At 41.4% G+C, this 22,876-nt stretch overlaps 1 protein-coding gene across 3 annotated transcripts in view; it reads left to right on the forward strand.

The window, feature by feature from the left end:
* The window catches only part of abcc8 (ATP-binding cassette, sub-family C (CFTR/MRP), member 8), a 184,986-nt gene that overhangs the window by 129,908 nt on the left and 32,202 nt on the right, over positions 1-22,876 (forward strand). For all 3 annotated transcript variants that reach the window (XM_073049473.1, XM_073049475.1, XM_073049476.1), the window contains 8 exons: positions 279-377; positions 1,803-1,887; positions 7,360-7,440; positions 15,612-15,749; positions 16,875-17,000; positions 17,794-17,899; positions 21,534-21,781; positions 22,417-22,583. In XM_073049473.1, coding sequence (XP_072905574.1) covers positions 279-377; positions 1,803-1,887; positions 7,360-7,440; positions 15,612-15,749; positions 16,875-17,000; positions 17,794-17,899; positions 21,534-21,781; positions 22,417-22,583 — 1,050 coding nt within the window. The remainder of the gene's footprint in view (positions 1-278; positions 378-1,802; positions 1,888-7,359; positions 7,441-15,611; positions 15,750-16,874; positions 17,001-17,793; positions 17,900-21,533; positions 21,782-22,416; positions 22,584-22,876) is intronic.

The following is a 22,876-nucleotide window of genomic DNA, read 5'->3' on the forward strand; positions in this document are numbered from 1 at the left end:
GAACTGTCATAATCCTTGTAATTGGTAACAGTTCTTTGCACAGAGATACAAGACATGAATAATAATGAAAGTCTTCCCAAGATCTGGAAGCTTGGAATCCATGTATAAAAATAAACAATTTCTCTGTAGATGTCCTGTGATGTTATCAAACAGGACACTAGGGAAACAGGTCTTTGCACACAATTTATCTTTGAAGTAGATAATATTGTTTATTATCAAACTACATAGTTTATCTAAACACACCATGCATACATTTCATGTATGTTGTTATACTGTAGGAGAAGAGGATCTGTGGCCTATGCTGCACAGAAGCCATGGTTGTTAAACACAACAGTGGAGGAGAACATCACATTTGGAAGTCCTTTCAACAAAAAAAGGTAATAGACTTTGTGTTCAGGAACAGAAGCAGTTGGACTGAATTCAGAACTGGCATTAGTGATGTGGAGATTGCTGGGATTTTCAAAAACTTGTTTTATACCCATTTTTATCATGCGGATTTCACAATTTAACCATTAATTTGTACGTACTTCCTCCCAAGTGAGACAGTAATGACCTAATGCTATTTAAAATGTTAATGCTCTGTGGACAGATTGGGTCATAAAGGTACATTATGCTTCACAAATGGTACAGAAGTAACATCTTTATGGAGTTTGCACAGTTATATCAAACAGAAGCATATGTCCATCAATATCTGCATCATTTTAATGGTTCTGTAACTAATTATCTCACCTAAGTGGCAACATTTAACAGTCCATGACAGGTGTTGTTTTCTCTTTGTGCTTATAAGTAGGGTCTTAAGTGGTTTGGCAGTGTTGTTTTTCTCAAGGTAGTCACACGAGAGTTAAGGAGGAGGAATTTGAGATAACAGAAGACAACTGTAACATGAAGAATTGAAATAATTCAATACTTGTATGGCTACTGAACACAAGAGACGTAAACCTTTCATTGCATATTAACTCCTCACTGGTGGCAAATGTCCAAGTTGAATTAAAGCTGTGTACAATAATTGGGTAATGGTCCAGAGAATAATATCCCTCAAATGTTTCTTGTACTGATTCAGCAACTGAGCTCTAATTGGCTGCAGGATGACAGTTCCAGTCTTTTAGTCAGTTGTTTCAGTCTATCCTCTTGCGTGAAGCAGATTACAAGAAAGGAAAAAAAAAATCTCTGAATTTCATCTACTTCGTAATTTCAAAGATATTGCTGGCGTTCTTCAGAGCACCACATACAGTCACTTTCATCCTACTCTTTGGCCAAGGGAAATAAATGTTATTGTGAAAACCACATCGCTACGTCAGGCAAACCTTTTCCTGACATTTAAGAAAAGCTAAACACTAAGTTTAAAATGTTACCACAGGGCTTTTGAAATTTATCATATTTTTGTATTGTAGCTAGTGTAGCATTTAAACTGTGTAAGATCCCAACTGAATTACTTCAGACTGGTTATGTCAAAGTTAACTTCGGAGATGAAACTGTTTCAAAAATGTAGAATGACTAAATTATAAAATAACTTGTTTGAATCATAGTTTGACATAATTCTTTGTATTCTGTTTAGCCCAGCAGTATTGTGGGAGATGATTACTGCCTAAAAATGATATTATCTCAGCCATTTGTCTCCTTTTATTTTGGTAAATTGCAGCATTGTAGAAAATATTTATCTATGGGTTACTATTTACTTAATTATTTTGGCATCAGTAAAACCAAGACAATGTCTCCAGCTCCATAATGTCTGCTTTCCCCTGAGTCATTTTACTGGATGTAATAAAGTGATTTCAGTTGACTTTGTGCTACTCTCTCTACAGATATAGAGCAGTAATTGATGCATGTTCACTTCAGCCAGATATTGACATCCTTCCTCAGGGAGATCAGACACAAATTGGTGAAAGGGTCAGTAACCCAGAACGTTAATCTTTGACTTTTTAATTATGTTATTTTGTGTAGCATACAACAGTAATATGTGTGAAAAAGACCTAGTGCTTTCCCGGCGTATACAACAAATCACCTCCTCTCGGGCTTCCAGCCAGGTACAGATATTGATTTTAACCAAAGTTTCAATGACAAACTCTGCGATCTTTATCAGGGATGATGCCTGGGCATGTCTCGTCCGATGGTATTTATACCCCACCATCCATCCCTCCTGAATGGTTAGTCCTCACCCAATCAGGTTTCCACTGTCCCACCTTGTTTACAATCGAATTCCAGTTCATACTTAGAGTGAGACTTTGGTCTTTGTTAAAATTCTTGTACTCTAGTTTTATTTCAATTGCTTCCTTCACGAGGCAGTCCCAAAAGCCATTGGTGCAGCACAGTAGTTTTTGAGTTTATTAGTAATACATGTGGTGGAATAGGAGCCTAACTGGATTTTTTTGTCAGAATGTGTTTTGTTCTTCTTTCCATGCCTGATAATTAACAGAGCAAACATGATAAATACTAAAGCCTTAACGTTCACCTTGAAAGAGAGGCAGAATTTTGTAACATTTACTCTCATCCCAAGACAAATGCATAACTATAAATACCAACAACAGTAAATTAGGGTATTTTTGTAGGCTTTATTTTCTACTTATTTTCGTGACACATGACCTGATTACTCATATTAAAACAGACCAGGATAAAGCTACCATCAGTTGCTCAAGGCTCCAACTTGGGGATTTAATAAATAAAGAGAAAGCAGAATTGTTTATTCTGTGGTGATGTACATTTGTGTTGAAAAATTATAATAATTTTAATATTACAATTGAAATTACAGTACCTTCACTCTATTCCCTAAACTGCTAATTAGCCTGTAGGTTAAACCTTTGATGATCAAATAACCATATAAAAATTACCGCCATCTCGGCCCTTCTAGTCCGTGCCAAACGCTTACTCTCACCTAGTCCCACCGACCTGCACTCAGCCCATAATCCTCCATTCCTTTCCAGTCCATATACCTATCCATGAGGCACAACTTCTAGTGGCTGACCAGGTCACTCACCCTACTGGCTGTATCCTAGTAACTGCATGGTCTTAAAATAAACAAGTCATTTAACGAGAGAATTGCAACTTCCACTTTGTTCTTACACTAAATTTTGTTCTTATTATCTCCCTTGGCCTGAGCAAAACAAGAATTCAGTATGAACTTCATACTTCCTTGCTCTGCCCATTATCTAGTCAGCTCTAATGTACAAGTTTAATGTTACAAGTGAACTAAATTTCAAATGGCCCATTTTAATGCAATACACGCTTACAATGGAATTACATCTTCAAATAGCAAAATAGAAATTGCAAGACTTTGGCCTCCCTTGTACTTTGATTTTTTTTAATTCACTGCTTTTATATTTGTTTATTAAGATAGCCCGAGTTAAATGCATTAAAAGTCATTTTGTAAACTTACCAGTCTGTGACATGCAAATGTGGTTTCAATTGAAGTAGCTGTTTTTGCTGGTATTTCAAGTGTTAATTAATGTGATCACTTCTAAAGTTGTTAAGGAGGCAATTGCCAGTGTTAATAGCAGCAATTTGACAGTTGATGATTTCAGCTGGGGTTCCATAAAACAGAATTGTATTTATTAAGTAACACATACAAACTGTTTGGAGGAACTCAGCAGCTATGGAAAAGTGTAAACAGTCAGTATTTCGAACCAAGACCCAACATCAAGACTGGGAAAAGATGATGAGAAGGTGGGAGTGAGGGGAAGAAGTATAAGACTACAAGGTGATAGGTGAAACTGGGAGAGGGGGCGGGGGTGAAATAAAGAGCTGGGAAGTTGATTGGTGAAAGGGATGATGGGCTGGAGGAGGGGGAATCTGATAGGAGAGGGTAGAAGAGCATGGAAGAAAGGGAAGGGGTAGGACCACCAGAGGGAGGTGATGGACAGGTAAGGAGATAAGGTGAAAGAGGGAAATGGGAATGGGGAATGGGGAATGGTGAATGGTGAGGGTGGGGGGCCCAATTACTGGAAGATCCAGTAATCCCTGTTTATATCATCAGGTTAGAGGCTACCCAACTGGAATATAATGTGTTACTCCAACATTGTGGCAGTAGAGGAGGCCTTGGATCAACATGTTGGAAAAGGAATTGGAAGTGGAATTGAAGTGGGTAGCCAGACAGGGATCCACTTTTACTGGTGGATAGAACATAGGTGCTCAGTGAACTGGTCTCCCAATCTACGTTGGGTCTCACTAATGTACAGGAAGCCATACCAGGAGCATCGGATACAGTGGATGACCCCAACAGACTGTTTGGGGCCCTGAATGGTAGTGAGTGAGGGGGTGTAGGGGCAGACGTGACACTTGTTCCACTTGCACCAGGAGGGAGATCAGTGCGGAGGGATGAGTGGGCAAAGAGTGGAGCATGGAGTGATCTCCGCAGAAGGCAGACAGTGGGGTGGTGGTGGGGGGGGGGGGGGGAGTGGAGAGAAAGCTGTGCTTTGGTGGTGGGATTCTGTTGGAGATGACGGAAGTTATGGAAAATTATGTGCTGGATACAGCGGCTACTGGCTGCTGGTTGAGGACAAGAGGAACCTTATCGCTGGTATGGCTGCAGGAGGACGGGGTCAGGGTAGATAAGCATGATATGGTAGATACACAGATGAGGGCAACATTGATGGTAGAGGAAGCGAAGCCCCTTTCTTTGAACGAGGAGGATCTCATTAGTTCTGGAAAGAAAAGCTTCATTCTGAAAGCAGATGCGGCAGAGACAGGAACTGACAGAAGGTAACTTCCATCATCTCCAATGGAATCCCACCACCCCCTATGCAACTCCCTTGTCCGCTCATCCCATCCCACTGATCTCCCTCCTGCGTCTTATCCTTGCAAGTGGAACAAGTGCCACACCTGCCTCTACACATCCTTCCACACTACCATTGCAGGCCCCAAACAGTCCTTCCAGGTGAGGCGACACTTCACCTGTGAGTCAGTTGGGGTCATCTACCGTATCTGGTGCTCCTAGTGTGGCCTCCTGTATATCTGTGAGACCTGATGTAGATTGGGAGACCGCTTCACCGAGCATCTACATTTCATTCACCAGAAAAAGTGGGATCCCTCTGTAGCCATCCATTTCAATTCTACTTCCCATTCCCATTCCGACATGTCAGTCCACGGCCTCCTCTACTATCGCGATGAGGCCACTCTCAGGTTGGAGGAGCAAAATCTTACATTCCGTCTGGGTAGCCTCCAAACTGATGGCATAAGTGTCGATTACTTGAACTTCCGGTAATTGCCCCCCCCCCCCTTCCCTTTCACCATTCCATATTCCTGTTCCCTCTCTCACCTTATCTCCATGCCTGCCCATCACCTCCCTCGGATGCTCCTCCCCCTTCTCTTTCATCCATGCTCTTCTACCCTCTCCTATCAGATTCCCCCTTCTCCAGCCCTTTAGCTCTTTCACCAATCAACTTCCCAGCTCTTTATTTCACTCCTCCCCCTCTCCCGGTTTCACCTATCACCTTGTAGTCTTATAGTTCTTCCTCCCCCACCCCCACCTTCTTACACTGACTTCTCCCCTTCCTTTCCATTCCTGAAGAAGGGTCCCGGCCCAAAAGGTTGACTGCTTACTCTCTTCTGCAGATGCTGCCTGACCTGTTGAGTTCCTTCAGCAGTTTGTGTGTGCTGCTCAGATTCCTAGTATCTGCCAAAAGTGTTGATTAACGTGATCCCTTCGAAGGATGTTAAGGAAGTAACTACCAGCATTACACACAGCAGTTTGACAGTTGATGATTTCTGTAGGGGTTCCATAAAACTGTATTATAATGTTTGCTTGCATCATTGAATTAAATGCTATAGAAAATAATATCCTCTGATTTGACGAGATTGAATATACGGGACATATTGCAACATTTAATAGGAAGCCACTCCTGTTACACTGTTCATTCATTGGGATGTGTCCCCGTGTTTCAGTTGATGTTTTTCTATAATTAGCTCTTGTAATGATATTTGAGAAGGTAATTTTCATTAGTCTCTATTTTCTTGGAGCAGCATTCATCTTGTGCTGAGCTATAATCCAGCACAAATTATATTCCAATACAACCAGCTTCTTGTTTCTTCATGGTAAATAACTGAAACTGAACAAGATTTGTTACAAATCTAGTGTTTTATTTGATAAGACCATAAGACACAGGAGCAGTATCAGGCCATTCAGCCCGTCAAATCCACTCCACCATTTCATTATTTCTGATTCTGGGTCCCATTCAACCCAATACAGCTGCCCTCTCACCATATCACTGATGCCCCAACCAATCAGGAATTTATCAACCTTCCATTCTAAAAGGTCGCCCCTAAATTTTGAGGCTGTGCCCTCTAATTTTGGATACCCACACCAGAGGAAAAGTCCTCTCCACATCCTCCTTACCTAGTGCTTTCAACATTCAGTAGGTTTCAATGAAGTCCCCCAGCGTTCTTTAAGTTCTAGTGAGTATAGGCCCAAAGCTGCCAAACACACCTCATATGTTAACCCCTTCATTCCTGGAATCATCCTTGTGAACCCCCTCTGGACTCTGTCCAATGACAATATGGGCTGAAAACCATTGGCAATACTCCAAGTGTGGCCTGACTAGTGTCTTATAAAGCTTCAGCATTATCTCTTTGCTTTTATATCTTATTCCCCTTGAAATAAAAGTGAATTAATCTTCTTGTGTGAGGACTCCTAAGTCCCTTTGCTCCACTGTTTAAACTTTTTCCCTATTTAGATAATAGTCCACACTATTGTTTCATTTACCAAAATGTATTATTATACATTTCCCAACACTGTATTCCATCTGCCACTTCTTTGCCCATTCTTCCAATTTGTCTAAGTCCTGCTGCAATTGCTTCCTCAGCACTACCTACCCTTCCTCCTGCCTTTGTATCATCCGCAAACTTTGCCACAAAACCATCAATTATATTATCCAAATCATTGACAAACAATGTGAAAAGTGGTGGTCCCAATTCTAACCTGAAGAACACCACTAGTTACCAGCAGCCAATCTGAAAAGGCCCCTTTTATTCCCACTCACTACCTCCCGCCTGTCAGACATTCCTCAATCTATGCCAGTATATTTCCTGTAACATCGTAGGATTTCATCTTGTTAAGCACAAGATGGGAGCTTGTGACTACATTTTCCCACAATCACTTTAATTTCTACCAAAGTTTCAAAGCCTCACCTTATCTGTTACTAAAGCTCCAACAGCTGTGTCTAACTGGGAAGATAGGAGATGGCGTTTGCTTTATTAAGTTCCAATGTTCTGTGCAGCATCAGGTTAATAAGCATTTTCTTGATTACCAGTATTAAAAATATGAGCTTTACTTCATTTCAATTAAGTTTAATGGATGTCATTGTGATATTTATTTGCTGTAAATAAATGCCTGAATTGAATATTGCTTTTAATATCCCCAAACTTCCACAGGGAATTAACTTAAGTGGCGGACAGCGTCAACGTATCAGTGTAGCAAGATCTCTGTACCAGCAGGCTAATGTGGTTTTTCTGGTGGGTGTATTTATTTGATAGTTCTATTTAAAATGCAACTCTTGCACAATGAATTTCTTTTTTTTGCAACTCTTAAGTATGTAAATTGCTTCAGAAGATTTAATTAAAGTTCAACCAATGGTTAAGAAAAAAGCTTAAGGTTGGAATAAGTTTTGACTTCATAAAAAATACTATTGAACTTGATTGACTATTTTTGGGACAGAACAATATCTATCACAGTCATTGTCAAAGATAACGGTATCTTATTACATTCTGTAGAACTTCTAAGCACAATCAATTGAGGAACTCTAGTATGAGGAGGTGAATGAAGAGGGCATGGCAGTGGAACAGAAATGAAATGGAGGAGGTGTCCCAGGCAACCCCATTCTGTAGGATTATTGATGAAGAAACAGTCTGAATCTGAAACCACTAAGTGCCATGCCAAAGATACCACATCATACTTTCACTATGTAACCAAGCATTAAAATTTACTGTAGGTCACAATCCAAAAATAACCAGAGAGAAAAACAAACTTAACAGTTTATGCAACACTATTACAGCTCGGACATTCAGGAGACTGAAGTTCAATTGCAGTGCCATTCTGTAAGGAGTCTCTGTACACCCTCCCCATGGAGTGTGTGGGTTTTCCCTAGCTACTCCGGTTTTCCTCCCACAGTCCAACATTGTAAATTGTCCATGATTAGGTTAGGGTTAATTGGGGCTGTGGGTTTGGTGAGGCAGCATGGCTCAAAGGGTTGGAAGGCTCTACTCCACACTGTTACGCTAAATAAATAAATTTTTAGAAATGCATCATTGTATTCCGATGTACATCTTGCACTTAAACATTCCCTTACCTCTTGCCTTGGCTGCAATGAGTGTGGAGAAAGGCTGCTGGTTTTCAGGGGCTAAGACCTTGGAATTCAAGTCTGAATAGCTCAGAATCTAAATGGCTCACTGCAGACTCTATACCTCCTTATAGCCATACCTCACGGATATGCTTTACTTGTAGGCTGCTGCTTTTGCTGTCATACATGACTGGCCAACAAACTATTATATCCAAGTAGAGTTAGCCATCCATTTCATACTATAACAACAGGCTTCAAGTTGTGTAGGTTTCCTTGTGTCAGGTTTGGCCTGGATTCCCTGTATTTGGATTCCTCCCAATTCACGTAAAGTTTTGTTGTACACACCCATCAGTGTTCTCCTGTGGGCCACCATCTGTGGAAACTACTTTTCTAAACCCCTCGTCCACCGCCAACATGAGCGCTAGTTCCTCATTTTTAATGCTTCACCACATGCAGATCCCACCTCTAAACTATCATCTTAAGTCCTGACTACACCCCAGGATTCTGGATTAGTTCCTGAGCAATGAAAAATTGCAGATGTCACTCCACTCTTTAAAGAGAAGAAGGCAGAAGAAGGGAAATTACTGGCCAGTTAGCCTGACTGTTGGAGTCTAATACTAAGGATGAGGTTTCAGGGTTACTTGGAGGCATGTGATAATGTAGGCCAAAGTCAGTATGGTTTTCTGAAGAGGTAATTTTGCCTGACAAATCTGTTGGAATTATTTGAGGAAATAACAAACAGGACAGACAAAGGAGAATCAATGGATATTGTTTATTTGGATTTTCAGAGGGCATTTTACAAGGTGCTGCACATGAGATTGCTTAGTAAGATAAGAGCTCTTGGTATTACAGGATAATATTAAATATAATAAGTTTTGTAGCCTAGGAAAAATACACAAGCCAACAAATACATTTTCAGGTCTTTAATACCTTTATCTGTTTTAGATGTTTAAATGCATTAGCAAGGTGAATACATAAGAGCACCTTTAACAGTAAAAAAATAATATTCAACGGTTACATAGATGTACAGCTTTGGATACTGTTGGGGAGGAGGGGACCTCTCGGGGAAAGCTGCAGCAACCAGGTCTCTGGCACTGAGCCTGGCTCTGTGACTCGGTGGGGGGGAGAAGCGGAGTGCAGTAGTGATAGAGGATTCCATAAATAGAGGACCAGAAAGCAAATGCTGTGAATATGAAAGGGACACCTAAATGGTATGTTGCCTCCTAGGTGCCAGAGTTAGGGATGTCTTGAATCGATTCCACAGCATTCTAAAGGGGGAGGGTAAATAGCCAGAAGTCGTGGTACACATTGGTATTAGCAACATACATAGGAAATGGGGGGAGGTCCTGAAGAGATAACATGGAGAATTAGGTGGTAAGGTGAAAAGCAGGACAACCAGGGTAATAATCTCTGGATTACTGCCTGTGCCATGTCCCAGTGAGGGTGAGAATAGGATGATTTGGCTGATAAATTGGTGCAGGGGGCAAGCTTTCAGATTTCTGATCTTGGGATTTCTTCTGGGGAAGTTCTGACCTGTACAAAAAGGACAGGTTACACATGAATCCAAGGGGGATCAATATCCCAACGGGCAGTTTTGTTACAGTTGTTGAGGGGGTTTAAACTAATTTGGCATGGGGTTGGGAACAGGAGTGACAGGGCCGAGGATGAGGTAGTTGGTATACAAGTAGATACAGTGTGTCATGAGACTGTAAGGAAGGAGAGACAAATGATAGGACAAAATTGCTGTCAGTGGGAAGGGTTAAAGTATAACAGTGGGCCAAAATCTGAAAGGGTGATGAATAAAATTCACTCGGCAATTTGAGAGGGAGAAGCTAAAGTCCAATTAATCAGTATTACAGTGGAGTAAGGGGAATTACAGAGGCATGAGAGAAGAGCTGGCCAAAGATATTTGGAAGGGGACAGTAGGAGGGATGATGGCAGAGTAGCAATGGCTAGGAATTTCGAAGGAACAGGGTCGATATATCTCAAAGAAGAGTAAGTATTCTAAAGGTAGGGTGATGCAACCGTGGCTGACAAGGGAAGTCAAAGCCAACATAAAAGCAAAAGAGAGGGCATATAATAGAGCAAAAATTAGTGGGAAGTTAGAGGATTGTTTTTTTTTAATACAGAAGGCAACTTAAAAGCCATAAGTGGGGAAAAAGATCAGGGTGTGAAAAGTTATGTTGGAAAGTCTGGAGAATGAAGTTGAGAGGAAAATGGATCAACCATGAGGAAATAGCAGAGTAAACTCGATGGGCCAAATGGCTTAATTCTGCTCCTGTGATTTATGGTCTTACAGGACTGAAGGAGATTTATTTGAAAGCACACGGCATATGGAATTAAGGTAGATAATCCGGTTGGTAGGTATAATATTGTAGGCATCTCTGAGTCAAGGAAAAAAGATCATAGGTGGGAGCTTATCATCTAAGGATAAATATTGTAATGAAAGGACAGGCCGATAGGCAGAGTGGGGTGGGGTGGCTCTGTTGGTTTAAAAAAATTGAAAGCACATCCTTGGAAAGAGGTTATAACCGGAGACAGTAAAGGCAAATATAATTGGCAATGTTGGATTATCATGGGAGATTTGAATATGCAGATAGATTGAAAAAATCCTGTTAGTGGTGGATCCCAAGACAAGGAATTTGTTGAATGCCTATGAGATGACTTCTTAAAGCAGCTTGTGGTTGAACCCACTAGAGAACAGCAATGCTGGATTGGGTGTTATGTCAATCTTGATTAGGAAGCTGAAGGTAAAGGAAACTTTGGGAGGAACTAATCATAATATGATAGAATTCACCCTGTAGTTTGAGAAGGAGAAGCTAAAGTATAATATATTGATATGACAGTGGAGTAAAGGAAATTACAGAGGCATGAAGGGCGAGCTGGCCAAAATAGTTTGGAAGGTTTTCACTAGTAGGAGTGATGGCAGAACAGCAATGGCTGGGGTTTGTGGAGGCAATTAGGAAGTTGCAGGAAAGATACATCCCAAAGATAAGAAAGTATTTTAAAGGAGGATGAGGCAACCATGGCTGTTGAGGGAAGTCAAAGACAGCATAAAAGCAAAAGAAAGGGCATATTACTATTGAGGAAACATGGGGTCCCCAGAAGGACTTAGACAGATTGGGGGAATGAACAAAGAAGTGGCAGATGGAATATAGTGCAGGGAAATGTATGGTCATGTACTTTATCAAAAGGAATAAAGGTGTGGACCATTTTCTAAATGGCCAGAAAATTCAAACATCAGAGATGCGAAGGGACTTAGAAATCCTCATGCAGGATTCTCTAAAGGTTAACTTGCAGGTTGAGATCGTGGAAAGGAAAACAAATGCAATGTTAGCGTTTATTTCAAGAGGACTAGAATACATAAACAATAATGATATGCTGAGGCTTTATAAGGCACTGGTCAGCACTTGGAGCATTGTGAGCAGTTTTGCTGCTCTTATCTAAGAAAAGATGTGCTGGCATTTGAGGAGGTTGAGAAGAATTTCATGAGAACTATCCCAGGGACAGAAGGGTTAACGTATGAGCAGCATGTGATAACTCTGGGTCTGTACCTGCTGGAGCTTAGACGAATGAGGAGGGATCTCATTGCACTAAAGGATTGTAATTTTGGAAGCACTGAAGAATGTCTCAGCATAAGGGAAAGAAGACTTCTGCACTGAAGGCCATGGCTGAACATGTGGACATGAACAATATGTCCTGAACTACAAGGATTCAGGAGAGTCTCCGAATTCAACCTCCTGAGGCAAGTAAAGTCGCCTTGACGAACAGGCTGCTGTAGTGTCAGGTATTTGATAGCTTCAGGGTTCTGATAAAAGCACAATGACTTGAAGTGTTGATAATGTTTCTCCCTCTCTATCTCCCCCTTCTCCCTAACTACAAATGCTGTCACTTTTTTTTTGTTTTAGTATTTGCTTTAGTACATAACATATAATTTTGCACCCCGCAACTTATGATTTATCAAATATTGAAAGGTCTGGCCAAAGTGGAGAGAATGTTTCCTATGAAAGGGGAGTCTAGGACTTGAGGGCACAGCCTCAGAATTGAGGGATGTCCATTTAGACAGACAGACAGACATACTGTATTGATCCTGAGGGAAATTGGGTTTCGTTACAGTTGCACCAACCAAGGATAGTGTAGAAATATAGCAATATATCAATATAAAACCATAAATAATTAAATAATAATAAGTAAGTTATTCCAAGTGGAAATAAGTCCAGGACCAGCCTATTGGCTAAGAGTGTCTGACACTCCGAGGGAGGAGTTGTAAAGTTTGATGGCCACAGGCAAAAATGACTTCCTATGACGCTCTGTATTGCATCTCGGTGGAATGAGAGTCTGGCTGAACGTACTCCTGTGCCTAACCAGTATGTTATGGAGTGGATGGGAGACATTGTCCAAGATGACATGCAACTTGGACAGCATCCTCTTTTCAGACACCACCATCAGAGAGTCCAGTTCCACCCCCACAACATCACTGGCCTTACAAATGTGTTTGTTGATTCTGTTGGTGTCTGCTACCCTCAGCCTGCTGCCCCAGCACACAACAACAAACATGATAGCACTGGCCACCACAGCCTCGTAGAACATCCTCAGCATCGCCTGACAGATGTTAAAGGACCTCAGTCTCCTCAGAAAGTAGAGACGGCTCTGACCCTTCTTGTAGACAGCCTCAGTGTTCTTTGACCAGTCCAGTTTATTGTCAATTCGTATCCCCAGGTATTTGTAATCCTCCACCATGTCCACACTGACCCCTTGGATGGAAACACGGGTCACCAGTGCCTTAGCCCTCCTCAGGTCCACCACCAGCTCCTTAGTCTTTTTCACATTAAGCTGCAGATGATTCTGCTCACACCATGTGACAAAGTTTCCCACCGTAGCCCTGTACTCAGCCTCATCTCCCTTGCTGATGCATCCAACTATGGCAGAGTCATCAGAAAACTTCTGAAGATGGCAAGACTCTGTGCAGTAGTTGAAGTCCGAGGTGTAGATGGTGACAAGAAAGGGAGACAAGACAGTCCTCTGTGGAGCCCCAGTGCTGCTGACCACTCTGTCTGACACACAGTGTTGCAAGCGTACGTAATGTGGTCTGCCAGTCAGGTAATCAATAATCCATGACACCAGGGAAGCATCCACCTGCATCACTATCACTATCAGCTTCTCACCCAGCAGAGCAGGGCATATGGTGTTGAGTGCACTGGAGAAGTCAAAAAACATGACCCTCACAGTGCTTGCCAGCTTGTCCAGGTGGGCGTGGAGACGGTTCAGCAGGTAGACGAACAGGGATGAGGATTTTTTTTTAACCAGCGGGTGGTGAATCTGTGGAATTCATTGCCGCAGATGGCAATGCAGGCCAAGTCTTTGGGTATATTTAAGGCGGAGGTTGATAGGCTCTTGATTAATCAGGGAGTCAAAGGTTATGGGGAGAAGGCAGGAGAATGGAGTTGAGAAGGATACGAAATCAGCTATGGTGGAATGGAGGAGTAGACTTGATGGGCTGAATGGCCTAATTCTATTCCTTATGCCGTGTGTTACTGGTAATTCAGCTGGTAGCTGAGAGCAAAGGAGGACAGTGTGAAATTTTTTTTGTTATTTTCTCACTATCAGGACAGGTTGCAGTTATCTGAAAGGTGAAAGGCACTGTGTGAAGATGTGTGTATGCTGTAATATATAGCTTGTAAATCAGGAGAGGTTGTGGGTTGCGATTAACTAAAGCAAAATGTTGAAAATACTGAAACAAAAAGTAAGTGACATCATTTGTAGTCAAGAAGAGAAAGAGAGAAACATTATTAACATTTTCAGATCAGAACCCTGAATCATCAAATACCTGACAAACAGCAGCCTGTTCCTCAAGACTTATCACCTGCCATTCACCTCAAAGGATAGCTGCTTCGATTGCTTCTGGAGCCTGAGTTTGGAGACTCTCCTGAATCCTTGTGGATCAGGACTTTTTTTTTTGCTTCCACATGTTCAGCCACGGCCTTGAGTGCAGAAGTCCACTTTCCCTTGTGCTCTGTCATTCTTCAGCACTTCCTAGGTCACAATCGCTTAGTGGTAACTTCTAGCTCCTCTTCCTACTCCTACTACAAAGCACGTCCTTCAAGAGTACAAGACAATCTTCAGATCTGCAGTGCACTGCAGGTTTCCGGCAAGATGGGACTGTCCAGCCAGATTTGCCATGCTCACAGTTCAGCCAATGTCAGACCCATGTGCTTGAAACCTCTCCTGGCTCTAAACCCCAAACATCAGGATCCAATTGTCGCTCAGTCCAGAACCTCAATGGCCACGCATTCGGGGACCCAAGTATAATTTACTCAGGTACTATGTTAGTCTAATCCAAAACCTCCAGGTCCAAATCCTTACGTAGCATACTGACAAATATTGGCCGAGCAAGATGGAAAGCAGCATCTGCGTTCTGGTAAGGGGACTACTGAAGTGCTGTGATGTAAGTAGTGAAGAGGCTACAAGAAGGCAATATTGTCTGGTTACATATGGCTAAAGGGTGTTTATTTTAAATGATCTTCCTAAGTATATTGTAATTAAGACCCTCTCTGCAAAAGAAACTCAGTCCCCCATGAGATTGGGCTGCTCACATTTTTACCAGTGAACAGTGTAATGAACAAGCAGCACTCAACTAACAGTGCAGCTAATTGTAATAATTGCAATAACAAGGAAATAAGAGAGAAACTTTGAGCCTAGAGATGCACCTGATGGGGAAATAAAAGACAATCAGAAAAAGATCATCTGTTAGCACCTGAATTTAACCCAAGAGCATACACACGTGCACAAGTTCAACCAAGCAAATACAAGTTCAGATCTACTCAGAAAAAAAGGTTCTCCCCCATATAGAATAATTAAAGCATAAGAAACTGGAAACATTTCTGAGAAGGTGAAACAGCCAGAAGGTGAAAATGTATCATTTTATGAGTATCCTTCTTCATTTATATTCTATTTATGATGAACAACAGTTACCACTGTTGCTATAATTATGGAAAATTATATATTTACTTCATTTTCATAGGCTTAATTACCAACTCAAGGGTATGCAAATACACATTAAATTTCAACTTACAGCAGAATTTTGAACTAACTTTTATCAGATCAACTATTCACATAGCAAGTGTCTGTAATCCTAAATAAAGCTATTAGAAGGATGTATCTCCATTGTTTTGCCCTTCTTTCTGCTTTATAAACAGGTGGGCTGATCAAGAGATAATTAAACTTAGAAGTGTGTTTGGTTAAAGTTATGAAAATATTGTTAAATCATTCTGCAAGGATCATTTAGTGAATTCAATGAGATTTAAGAAAAACATTAAATTGAATATTAACTAACTGTTGGTTTGGTAGGATGATCCATTCTCAGCACTGGACGTCCATCTGAGTGATCACCTTATGCAAGATGGAATCCTGAAGCTGCTGCAAGAAGAGAAGCGGACTGTGGTTCTGGTCACTCATAAACTTCAGTACCTGCCCCACGCAGACTGGGTGAGGTCTTCTTTATTTCTGCTGCATTGATAAGAATTTGATGTACAATTCCCTGTCTACTTGAATTATTGTTGGTCCAGTACTCTGAGTTGTGGTGCCACGTTAACCTTTATGCAATTATATGTGCATCCTACTTATTGATAGCAGCGGAATTACATGGTTACAGCAGATCAGAAAACACTTACACTGAAGCAGAGATTATAGATAAGAAAAAAAAGATTATAAGTATATAAACCAAAAAGAATAGATGTGGACCACAGTGGGATAAGTTTCTAATTGCTCGAAGAAGTAGCTGATACAGACGTAGTGCCCTAAAATGCATCCTACTGCATTTTCATGGATTCATATGTCGCATACTGATATTTCAAATACCCATTCCTGAACTCTATTTGGAGCCCAACATAACCTTTTTACAAAAGTAGAAAATAATGGAGACTGGAAATCTTAATTGGGAAAGCAAAGGATGATCAGTTTATTTATTGCTTCACGAAAATTTACAACTGCAAGATAACAGAGATGCTATATGTGTCAAAAGATACAGTGTTTATTCAGTAACAACTCTGATTTTTGCTTTAGAAATTTTTCAAGTTGCTTTCCACGTGTCCAGTTCGAACATTATCATTCTGTTCAGTGTATAATTAGAATTCATCACGTATTTGTATCTAACGTATACTAATAAACAAATATAATGAGTGAGATCATTCTAATCATTTACACTGTTCCTTGCAAGAAGATTTGCAATGAAAATCAACAGAATGAGCATTCTGATGCAAGAAATATACTTTGGGAAATGAGTGTACTCTGTAATTCTGAGTACTACTGAAGCACTTAAATGTTATTACTCAATAGAAGATCATAAAACAGACATGGAAGTTATTTTGATCCCAGTGATATATTTAAACATGAGCTTTTGGGAATCAGTTTGGCATTCTCAAAACTGAAAATAATTATTTTAATTGGCAGAGTATTATTTCATGTATAAATGGATAACCAGTCTATGACCTTGTGGCTTTTCTTCCCAAGAAGACTCATGCCATTTCCTATTATTTTAATTATTATTTAAATAATGTATATTATTTGAACATTTCTATGTTGTATATCTTAATGTGCTTTCTATTTCCATAGATCATAGCCATGAAGGACGGAACTATTCAGAGAGAGGGCACACTCAAGGATATCCAGAATTCTGATCCTGAACTCTTTGAACTTTGGAAAACACTAATGAACAGGCAGGATCAAGGACTAGAAAAGGTTCTTCCTTGTCAGATGGAAAGATTTGAATTGGAATAAGTTTGGATTTTTTTTTTTGGCAGGGTGTAGTTTAATATAATAACCCCCTGAGCAGGATCCTGCTATCATTTGCCAGCTCTCACACCACACCATTTTGTACTGGCTGTCTTCCCTCTTCCATATGAACAGTCTCAATTTGAAACATTGACTTTCCATTTCCCTCCATGGTGATGGCCTGACTCACTGAATTCATTCAGTTCCTTTATGTGAAGTTAACCCCATGGTGTATTATAAACAAAAAAAATTGTCATATGCAACAACAGTACTGTGTTTTTCAAATGCATTCAAATCTATTTTTCCTCCAACACAATGTTCTCAAATCCAGCACCTGTACTACACCAAACTCCCATTCCTCAATGCCATAAGAATAAAAGACATAGGAGCAAAAATTAGGCCATGCGTCCCATCAATTCTACTCTGTCATTCCATCATGGTTGATTGTCCCTCTCAACCCCATACACCTTCCATCTTCCCATAACCTTTGATGCCCTTACTAATCAAGAACCTATTCAACTCAGTTTTAAATACACCCAATGACTTAGCCTCCATAGCTGTCTGTGGCAATAATTCCACTGATTCGCCACTCTCTAGCTAAAGAAATTTCTCCTCATCTCTGTTTTGAAGGGATGTCCTTCCATTCTGAGGCTGTGCGCTCTGGTCCAAGACTCCCCCCAGTTCGAATATCAATCTTGGCTAATATTTCAAATTCTCACCTTGAGTGTGAAGAAGGTTAAAATGTTACTTTGATCTGCAGGAAACTGTAGCTGAAAATAAAACTGCACTGGAGCGGAAGAACTTGCGCAGAGCAATGTACTCTCGGGAGGCCCTCCTCAAAACACTGCAAGAAGCTGAAGATGAAGGTATTAATCTAAATTGTAAAGGTGTTCTGAAGGCATAAAATTGTCTTCATGCTACCATCTTATGCCATAACCTTTGTTTATATGTGCGATGCAAATAATTATTGAGATTTTAACAATTCATCCAAGACATTACATATAAAAATAGCACGAAAAGTGACTTTTGACATTCTGTCTGGGTTTAAATTCACTCAAATCTTTATTTTCACCATTGGGTGGGAGGGTTTAGGAACTGATCACCTGAGAACATTGTTATCATATTTCAAAGGTGCTTGGATGCGATCTTGATGAACAAAGAACTGTAAGGATATGGACCTATTGCTGGAAAATAGAATTAGATTGGGTTGCCCCTTTTATGACTGACAGAAGTGATGGGTACCATGACTTTCTTCTGTGACATAACTTTTCTGTGATCTTATGATTTGCGTAGTCTTCACAGAATGTACAAAGGCAGGGCCAGGCATTCAGTATTAAATCCTAATAGGTGCTCAGCAGAGATGACAAACTTGGCTGTTGGATGAAATGCAGGGATCACAATAATTTTGATTTTAGTGAATCTTTTGGGAAGAAACTATGCAATGTCACTTGTAATTTCTTTATTCTGGTGCTCAGTATCAAAATGGAAAAGTTTTGCCATTTCTCAGCTCAGAGCTCTATGCTTTAAATACACTTTCAGTGTTATGAGAATCAGAATGCAGTAAAGGAAAACAAAGGAGGCTTGCTGAAGTTGACAAGTGCAAAAATAGCTTCCAATATGTCAATGAAAATGAAACATACTGCAGATGCCAGAAATCTGAAATAAAAGTAGGAAATGCTGCAAGAACTCAGTAGGTTAAGTGGCATACGTGAATAGTGAAAGAAAGCTAACATTTGAGGACAAAGTAGCAGAACTGGGAAAATAATTAAGTTGCAGTAGGGTAGCAAATGGAATGTAGAAAGCATTTGGAATATTTGTGATAGTATGCTACTGGAGTGGACATGGGAACAAGAACTGAGCATGTCTAAAATGTACAGTCTTATCATGGTGAAGAATAGTAGGATGGAAGTAACTTAAGAAATAGTGGACAACATGTATAAAATGTTTTAAAAAATTAATTGTAGGGAAAAAATAAAGTGAAAAGAAAGGAAAGATGTTCAGAGTTCTTAAAAAAAGATTATGTATGAGATCTATATTCTGACATGAAAAGTATCCAACTTTTCATCTCCAACTGTCGCCGAGACATCAACCGTCTCGACTTCACCACTCCTCTCTCCTGTTCCAACCTCACTCCCTCTGAAAGCACTGCCCTCCACTCTCTCCACACTAACCCCAACCTCACCATCAAACCCGCAGACAAAGGTGGTGCTGTAGTGGTCTGGCGGACAGACCTCTACCTCAGTGAGGCCAAACGGCAGCTCTCTGACACCTCCTCTTACTTACCCCTGGAACAGGACCCAACCAAAAAACATCAAACCATTGTCTCCCATACCATCACTGCCCTTATCAACTCTGGAGACCTTCCATCCTCAGCCAAAAAACTCATAATTCCCACACCCCGCACTGCTCACTTTTACCTCCTGCCCAAGATCCATAAGCCTGACTGTCCTGGTAGGCCTATAGTTTCGGCCTGCTCCTGCCCCACCGAACTTATATCTGCCTACCTCAACTCCATTTTGTCAGACATAGTTCAGTCCCTCCCTACCTACATCCGGGATACATCCCATGCCCTCCACCTCTTCAATAACTTCCAGTTCCCCGGCCCCAACCGCTTCATTTTCACTATGGATGTCCAATCCTTATACACTTCAATTCCCCATCAAGAAGGCCTCAAAGCCCTCCGCTACTTTCTGAACAATAGACCTCACTAGTTCCCCAACTCCACCACACTCCTCTGGTTGGCGGAACTGGTACTCACACTTAATAACTTCTCTTTCAGCTCTTCCCACTTTCTTCAAACCAAGGGTGTAGCTATGGGCATTTGCATGGGCCCTAGCTATGCCTGCCTCTTCGTGGTTTATGTGGAACAGTCTATGCTCCAAATCTATACTGGTACTGCTCCCCAACTTTTCCTTCGATACATTGACGACATCATTGGTGCTGACTCCTGCACCCATGCTGAGCTCGTCAATTTCATCGACTTTGCCTCTAACTTTCACCCAGCCCTCAAATTCACTTGGTCCATCTCGGACATTTCTCTCCCCTTTCTCAATCTCTCGGTCTCCATCTCTGGAGATAGACTGTCCACTGACATCTTCTATAAACCCACTGACTTTCATAACTACCTTGATTATACCTCTTCCCATGCTGCCAAATGTAAAAATTCTATTCCCTATTCCCAGTTCCTCCGTCTCCGCCGCATCTGCTCCAAGGATGAGGCTTTCCATTCCAGGACATCCCAAATGTCCTCTTTCTTTAAGAATCGCGGTTTCCCTTCTGCCGTCATCAATGATGCCCTCACCCACATCTCCTCCATTTCCCGCACTTCGGCCCTCACCCCATCCTCCCGTCACCACACAGGGACCGTGTCCCCCTTGTCTTCACCTACCAGCCCACCAGCCTCCGGATCCAGCATATTATCCTCCGCAACTTCCGCCACCTTTAACAGGACCCCACCACTAAGGACATCTTTCCCTCTCTACCCCTCTCTGCTTTTCGCAGGGATTGTTCCCTCCGTGACTGCCTGGTCCACACGTCCCTCCCCACAGATCCCCCACCTGGTACTTATCCCTGCAAGCGTTAAGTGCTACACCCGTCCCCACACCTCCCCCCTTACCACCATTCCGGGCCCCAGACAGTCCTTCCAGGTGAGGCAACACTTCACTTGTGAGTCTGTTGGGGTAATCTATTGCATCTGGTGCTCCCGGTGCGGCCTCCTCTACATCGGCGAGACCCGACACAGATCGGGGGACTGCTTCGTCAAGCACCTACGCTCCATCTGCCACAACAGACAGGATCTCCTGGTTGCCACTCACTTCAACTCTCCTTCACATTCCCATTCGGATATGTCCATACATGGCCTCCTCTACTGCCATGATGAGGCCAACCTCAGGTTGGAGGAGCAACACCTCATCTACCGTCTGGGTAGTCTCCAGCCCCTTGGTATGAACATTGAATTCTCCAACTTCCGGTAATTCCCTCCCTCTCCCCTCATCCCACCTTCACTCTGTCTCCTCTTCTAGCTGCCTATCACCTCTCATGATTCTGTCTTCTACTACCCATAGTGCTTTCCCCTTAGATTCCTTCTTCACCTCTCCTGCCTATCCCTTCCCTGCTTCCCCTCCCCCACCCCTTGATCTTTCCTCTGACTGGTTTTCCACCCTCTACCCACCTTCTTTATAGGGCTCCTGCCCCCCCCCTTCTTTAGTCCTGACGAAGGGTCTCGGCCCAAAACATTGACTGCTCCTTTCAGCAGATGCTGCCTGACCTGCTGAGTTCATCCAGCTTGTTTGTACGTCATGAAAAGTATCCAAACTGCTATGAAGGGCAGCATAAGAAGAAAGTTCACAGACAAGCAACCATGTTAGTGTGTGCTTGTCATAGATCATTTGCTGTGGGAGAAAAAGAATAGAGAGACGTAACACTGTTAGATTACAGACATGGCAGTAAAAATGAGCTAAAATAATTATCTTTATGGCTTCCTTTATACATTTGCTTTAGAGGATATGGCAGAAGGTGACGATGAGGACAACCTTTCCTCTGTCCTGCTCCAAAGAGCAAAGATGCCATGGAGTGCCTGTGGCAAATATTTAAGCTTGGCAGGTTGCCTTTTGCTGCCCCTGCTCATCTTCTCGCAGCTCTTCAAACACACAGTAATGGTGGCAATTGACTACTGGCTAGCGAAGTGGACCTCGGATGCTATCTACGTCAAGATTGAAGCAGAAAAAAGAAATTGTTCTTTGGTCCAGGTAAAGGCACCTAGTATTTGTGCTGAAGTTTTGAGTCCTTCTACTGCTATATCTAGCATGCTTTTGTCACATCTGGTTTGCCAGCCAAGGGTAAAAGAATGATCTAATTTGATTCCATATTCCCAGATAATTGGCTGTATGCAGAAAACAAATGTCTCTGCTTGCAAACTATAAGAAGTTCTCTTCCGTTAGTTGTATGAACTGGGAATTTAAAATGGCAAGACTTAATAAAGAACCAATTATTCTGCAGACACTTTGCAATCATTAAGCGTTTCATTGGTGTCAAAGTTATGCATGGTTGCATATACACCTGGTAAAATCCAGCTTTATATAGCCAGTGCCATGTTTTGGTGGTTTTCCTTTATTTTACTTACCAACATTCTTCCATACTCTTGCCCATCCATTCGTTAACCATTGATGTGGTAGAGCAGGTTATCAGAAGTATAATCTGGAATGGAATTTTTGAAATTTCTCATTAAATTAAAGACTATTTGGAGGGGTCAGTATAGATGTACTCTTAGCAGGACTATTATTAATGCCATTAAACTTGGAACTCATTTAATGAAATATTAATCCTTTAGTATTCTTCTAGCATTGCAATCTGCTTATTGAATTATTTTGTATTTGCTGCCCAGGATTGCCACTTCAGTCATTCTTCCTACATAACAGTGTTCAGCATTCTGTGCTGCCTGGGAATTGTCCTCTGTTTGGTTACCTCCATCGCTGTGGAATGGACAGGCCTCAAAGTGACCAAGGAACTGCATAAGAGTTTACTCAACCAAGTCATCCTAGCACCAATGCGGTACCAAACTACCTTTTCAATCATTGTTCTCAAATTAAAAGTCAATTTTAATGTAAACCTTTTCTCAAGAAACTTACATCATCATATCTTAAGCCTAATTTGTACAGTATCTGTTTTTTCTGTTAACTTCAGTTTCACACTATGTTGGTTACATTAAGACTACACCTCTGCTTTTAAAGTAAAACTTCTGAAATTAAAATAGCTTTCAACAGTAATTGCCATAATTGCCTGTGCTTATTCCAACTAGAGAGTAAAAGCCAAAACATCAAAATAAATGGATTGGAGTCCTAGTA

This window comes from Hemitrygon akajei, chromosome 6, assembly GCF_048418815.1.
Source record: "Hemitrygon akajei chromosome 6, sHemAka1.3, whole genome shotgun sequence".
NCBI lineage: Eukaryota > Metazoa > Chordata > Chondrichthyes > Myliobatiformes > Dasyatidae > Hemitrygon > Hemitrygon akajei.